Source organism: Symsagittifera roscoffensis, chromosome 2, assembly GCF_963678635.1.
Source record: "Symsagittifera roscoffensis chromosome 2, txSymRosc1.1, whole genome shotgun sequence".
NCBI lineage: Eukaryota > Metazoa > Xenacoelomorpha > Acoela > Convolutidae > Symsagittifera > Symsagittifera roscoffensis.
In genome coordinates, this window is record NC_087063.1 from 16303591 (window position 1) to 16309590 (window position 6000).

The following is a 6000-nucleotide window of genomic DNA, read 5'->3' on the forward strand; positions in this document are numbered from 1 at the left end:
TTACTGGTCGATTTTCTTCTGCATGAGTTTGCGGACAGTAGTGCTGAAATCTGACTCGCCATTGCTAAACTGTTGTTCATGCTCTTCCCAGTTCTCCATCATGTCCTGTGTGAAGTGGATGTTGAAGCTCTTCGACACACACGACTCCCCATCCTGCAACATTCCAGTGAAGTCAGTGGACCCGGCTACTAGTTTGAGACTCCTGCACACGTCCAGAGAGAATCCGACGCCAAAGAATAAGAAACCTGGAAAAGATCAAATGAGACATTTTTTTTTCTAAATGAAAACGTTATTTATTTATTGTAATGTTTTGGTTAACCAGCCAGAGGCTTAACTCGAAGGTTAATTTTTTAAGGTTAACTAAGCTATGGCTATCTTACAAGAGCTCGCCTCGTAAGTTTCAGCATACGTGCGAACTGAACCCGCAATCATATGATTGCTGGGCACCATCATTACCGATGCTCCACAACGCCACATCAGAGAAGACATTATTTGTTCAAAGGAAAATTTATCAAGAAAATGTATATTACATTGCGGAGAACAACTGTTACTTCTTTGATTCAGAGCTACTAAAGAATTTGGATTTCCCTAATTTGCAGTTCCCTAAATCTGAGTTGAAATTGTAGGCGACGAAATTAAAGTAAAGAAAACCCAATTTACTGAACCGCCTTACAAATGTACCCGAAACAAAAACACTTGTCCTGGACTTTTTCGGTCAAAATTTGTAAAAAAAAAGGACTAGAATCTTTTACCTCTTTTACCCGTTTCCCAGTTTCTATTAAGTTTTTATGTTGTATCCCGTACCCAGAGTTGCATAAAAATCTGATGTTTCTTCTCAATTGATTTAAATCCAATTTTTATTTTTTTTCTTAGTTTATTGATTTTTATTGGAAAAGTTTTTGTTTCAAAAATTAATTTATTCAAGTGAAATTACTGATTCCGCACCCAAAAACAGAACACACACGTTTCACACATTTTTCTATTCCCAGTTGGTTTCTGAGGCTGAAATGAACAACTCCGAAGGTGCTGAAAAGTCTTTCCAAGCTCGACTGTAATGCTTATGCACGAAAAAACTTTTCTGATTTGCCCTTTATCGTTCTCGTAAACAGTGGCTAGTGACCACCAACTAGCTGGACTTACGGTCCGTGCCCAAAAATTTTTCTGAACTGGATAGAAATTTTATATAGATAATCTTTCTTAATTTTTTCTGGTTTTTGTACATAAACAATCATTTTCTTATCTAAAATTAGAAAAAAATTCTTGCTAAATCTAAACTCAGTTCACCACTCAAATCTCTACATGCAAATGATTAGCAATTAACTGGCTATACTTCGAAGCTAACCAAGCATTAGTTGCTTTAATTTGCTTCGACTATAATATTTTGAGGTCTTCGCAGGACTTACGCCGCGGCCATAGTGGTCTAGCTTCTTATCACGCCAGTACAAATCCGTAAAGCTTGCGTCGAGTTTCGAAGTCGCGGAAAACTCAGCAGTTGCACGAAGTCGCGGCATAGCGAGCAACGGTCGTGCAAAGTCTCGTCTCTCAAGTAGAGCTTTCCCGTCTCTCAAGGAGAGTTTTTACCGCAAACTGTAGAAGTTTCGAGGGAATACCTGTTGAAGTTTAAAAAATAAGGGTTCTCGCTGAAAATAATAATAGCTTTTGCATAATCGAAATACTGGTTTAATTTTCAAAACAGATTTGGAACAAAAGTTCACTATATGCCCTGCAAACTATTGGAGAACCTCTGGTTTCACTACAATTAAATAATATTTCAGGGAAAAATATGTTTTGTTCTGGTCAACCATCTTCACGGTCACACAAAGTCCCTCAAAGCTTTTTGATTGCACAATGTGACGACATAACCGTTTTGAGTCGCGATGATTCTAATATATATGCTTTGAGTCGTCATGGTCGCACCCATTTGAGTAGCAATTGTTGCGCGATAACTTGTGGATCTCTGGCCTGGTTGTGACTTACAGTTTGACGAGATTGTCTACTAAGCAGGCAAATGGAGGTTCCAATTCCCCCAGGACTATATTTCTGGTTAGAAATGGCCTTTAGATAAATTATGACCAGCAATCAGATTTGAAATAATGTATTATGGAAAAAATACATTTAATTAAGAAACGTTTTTTTCTGGCTAAGATTTCTGATCAGGAAACAAGTATTTCTCGTCAAAAATAAAATACTTCGTTGGGTACAGGATAGAAGGATCGAATAAAAAAAGCACTTCCGGGAGAAGTTACATTTTAATGTCTATGAGAAGATTTGTTTACCAGGCTTTTCGAATGATCGGATCGAACCCCCTATACCTAGTAACAAATGGTGACTCAGAGTTTCTCAATTATTGATTGCACAATAAAAAAATCAATTGTTTGAGCAAAAATCAATTAATTGCAAGGAAAGAGTGTTGAAAACCAATATACTGCAAATAATTGTAATTAATTGAAATGCTTCATGTTCCTGAGTTAATCGCTCGGGAAACGCTCTTTTCTGTCCAGAATGACTCGTTTGGTTTCAAAAACAGCTGCATCTACAAATTTTGCGGCAACAGACTTTGCCGCAAATCGTTAAATGAATATTCTTCTCCTGTAAAATCTCTCAATCAGGTTAGATGTGGGCAGAATGAACTTTGTATTAAAGAAACTGCTTTTAACAATTTTTTGAGACATCTCGAGTCTTCTCTTTTTAAGAACGGCTTCGGCAAATTCATCTGTTTTGAAAGGACTTCCTCAACTTCGATTGGAATTTCGTTCAGTAAACCTGACAAAAGGGCTTTTTCGGTTGCGAAGAGCACATTTTCCTGGTTGTTGTGAACTTTCGCGATAGCTTTTTCGAAATTTGGACTGTGAACAATATTAGCATCGGCTGAGAGATATTTTGCCAAGTTTATATCCCGGTGTTTCAAAATAGCTATCCAAAATTTCACGAACTTACCACCCCATATAACTGGACAAAACCCAGACGAGAAACTTAAAGTTTTGAAACTTTTGACACAGAAAACTTCATGCAAAAACGTTTCTGGTTGTCGCACTCATTTTGCCGAAAATAGAGAACTGCTAATAGAGAATAGACAACGCAAACAGAAAGCAAAGCAAACAGGCAGCAGCAACCAAATCACAGCAGCCGGTCAAATTTGTTCCTTATTCCCCGGCCAAGAATTGCTTTCTAATAATTGCTCTCTCGCAATCAATTAATTGCAATGTTCTCTGTTAGCAATCAACACATTGCGCCTTTCAAAATTGACAATTGATTGCAATTAATTGGAGTGGAATTTATTTTTGAGAGGCCCTGTTGTCGCCCCTATAAAGAACTAATTCAACGGCTAAGGATATGGGAATTTTGAAAACATAGCAACGAACCCCTTTTTTGCCAAAGAGGGGAACTATATTAAGAGAGATCCGAAGTTTACAAACAAACTTACAAGGGTGCACATGTTGATTTACATCTCTGAGTTCGAAGTTGGTCACATTGGACCCTGTGGCGATAAAAGACCTGATGGTGACAGCTACTGACAGTAACAGACAACATAGCAGCACGAGATAGAACACTGCCTCTGCCAGGTCGGAGAGAGTTGCGGGCATCCGGAACAGACAAAAACCGGACGCCGGCTTGATTGGACTACCATGGTCGCCCCCGCCCTTTTCTGGAGGCATATGCACTTACGACAATCACTGAAGGAAAGTAAAATATAAGAGATGAAATCAAAAATGACAGCATGAAAAGACAATCTGTTCACGCAAAATTAAGTCAGGAAGAAAACAATTTCCTGCCCTTTGAAGTAAATGTAATGGTAAAATTATATAAGATAATGCTGGAAAATGTCGATAACTTACTGAAAGACAAAATAATATGACATTGACATACGCTAAAATAATGAAGATAATGATATCGATTTTCTTTTAACTTAAAATATGGTATAACCAAGGTAATGCTGAAAAATTTTTATGGCTATAAAAGAATTTTTGGATATCAATGAAAACTATTTTTTACTAATCGAATTTTTCATGTTTCAGACATGTATTTAAATGAAAAAAAAAAATTTCGGTTTTGCCCCCTAAATGATGAAAATTCGAAATCAAGTTTTGTTGCAAAATGTATCAATATAACTTCGAAAAGCTGGCTTAGGCTAAGAAATCAATTGCGCAGGCCGAAACGAAGCAATTTTATCTAATTTAGCGTAAAACAGGTCCTTTTTCTTGTTTTTTTTTGTTGTTTTTTTTTAATATAAGTTTCACAAATATGATCCAAATGCGTTCTGAATCGCCGTTTTTTTTGCAGTTTTTCGGGTTTACTCAATGTTCTGGATATCACCGTTGTTTCGTAGTAAAATAAAAAAAAAATAATTTTTTGCATTATTTAGGGGGTATAACCGGAAAAACCCCAATTTTTGAATCTGCAGACACCAAATAAACACTGAATACTTGTGCAAATAAAAATAAGAATAATTTTACTCGCAACAAGAAGCAAAGAACTGAAATCGATACTACTTCTTCACAATTCGCTCTTAAAAGCTATAACTTGATAATAATTTAAAGTGATTGATCATAAAACGAATATGTGCGATTTGTTTACAATCCTTGTTGTTCCCTGTTTCATAGGTGAGAAAGTGGTTCACTGCTTCACTTATGAAACTTGACTTGAAATAATTTTTCTTGAGCAAATTAGCGTAAACATATTTTTAATTATAAAGGTCTCAAGATAATGATAATTAAGAATTGTCAGTAATAATGAATTTTTACACACAAAATGTTGGGGGAATTTTGCAAGTTAATCAAAGATTTAAATATTATTTATTTCATGGATAAACGGTCAGTTCATTTGGTTTAGGAAAAATGACGAAATTTTTTGGCAATAACTGCCATGACTTGATAAAGAAATATTTTTCAAAATTTTCTCAAAAAGTTAAAGCTAAGCCCATATGCAGTGAATTGATATATTGTTTAGGCATAAAACTATAGAGACGCTAAATAATAAATAATGAATAAATTTCAGCGAGCAGCTGGTTAAAAACTCACTCTTTGGAGCCAGAAAATACTTGAGCAAACACGAATAAATACTTTTTGAGATACTTTCAAAAACTTCCCGCTGATTTTTTAAATTTGTTTATAAGAGAAAAAAAAATAAGCGACGAAAAAAAATTGCAGAACTCCGGTCTCAAAGTAGAAATGTTTATTCTTCCAAAATCTAGAACTAGGAAAGTCCGTAAACACTGATCGTGTTTATTTTCCTTTGACTGAAGAGGAAGATTAAGAAAGCTTCGATGGCCTATATGTGAACAATTTCCTTAATTAGCTAGCAAGTGAACGCGCAAGCCCCCCTAAAAATAATTGGTAAAGTTAAGAAGTAAAGCCAACGTGCAAAATGCTGAGTTCTGATTGGCTGAAAAAATATGCTTTTAAGTGAATTATCATATCTATCTCTTCTCCCTGAAATAATTTAGAGGGAAATTGTTCATTTGGTCAGTTACATTGTTTTTTTTTCAGACCACTTTGTTGGTAATGAAATTATATGTGGACGCGGATTATTGAAATATTTTAATAATATAAAGTACTAAATAAATACAACGCCATATTTACAAACAAAAAGCCGCTTTTAAGTTTTTCTTTCAAAATGAAGGAATTGAACAAGTTATAACTCTCCGATCTCTATCAAAGACATATGTCATAAGCTATTAACTTGAGATTTTAAAAAAAAATCATTTTTTCATTGCACTAAAGCAGTTTTTTGTCATTTTATTCAGATAAGTGTTTTTAAAATATATTTAATCATTAAAATGGATTCGTGAAAAGCTGCGGGGAGCCAAAAGCACACCTCTGGTGACGGATCAGCAGTATGTTGCGATAATTAGAAGACACATTTCTTTTCCGCCTTTTTAAATGGTGAAAATACACTTTAACAGTCTTCTTTTCAGCCCTGAAGATAATTTTTTCAAAAGAAATGAACAGTTTTTTTTTGTTCATCCTACATTTGACGTAAATTTCCCGTTCAGTCTATCTC

At 35.1% G+C, this 6000-nt stretch overlaps 1 protein-coding gene across 6 annotated transcripts in view; it reads right to left on the reverse strand.

Moving 5' to 3' along the window:
* Positions 1-5535, reverse strand: part of LOC134840082 (uncharacterized) — a 41355-nt gene extending 35820 nt beyond the window's left edge. For 2 of the 6 annotated variants that reach the window (XM_063855768.1, XM_063855767.1), the window contains exons 1-3: positions 4374-5535; positions 3425-4057; positions 5-245 (exon numbers count right to left, since the gene is read on the reverse strand). In XM_063855768.1, the coding sequence (XP_063711838.1) occupies positions 5-245; positions 3425-3656 (473 nt within the window). In that variant the 5' untranslated portion in view covers positions 3657-4057; positions 4374-5535. The remainder of the gene's footprint in view (positions 1-4; positions 246-3424; positions 4058-4373) is intronic. The other 4 variants (XM_063855765.1, XM_063855764.1, XM_063855762.1 and 1 more) reach the window with 4 other exon arrangements.
* Positions 5536-6000: the final 465 nt, after the last annotated feature.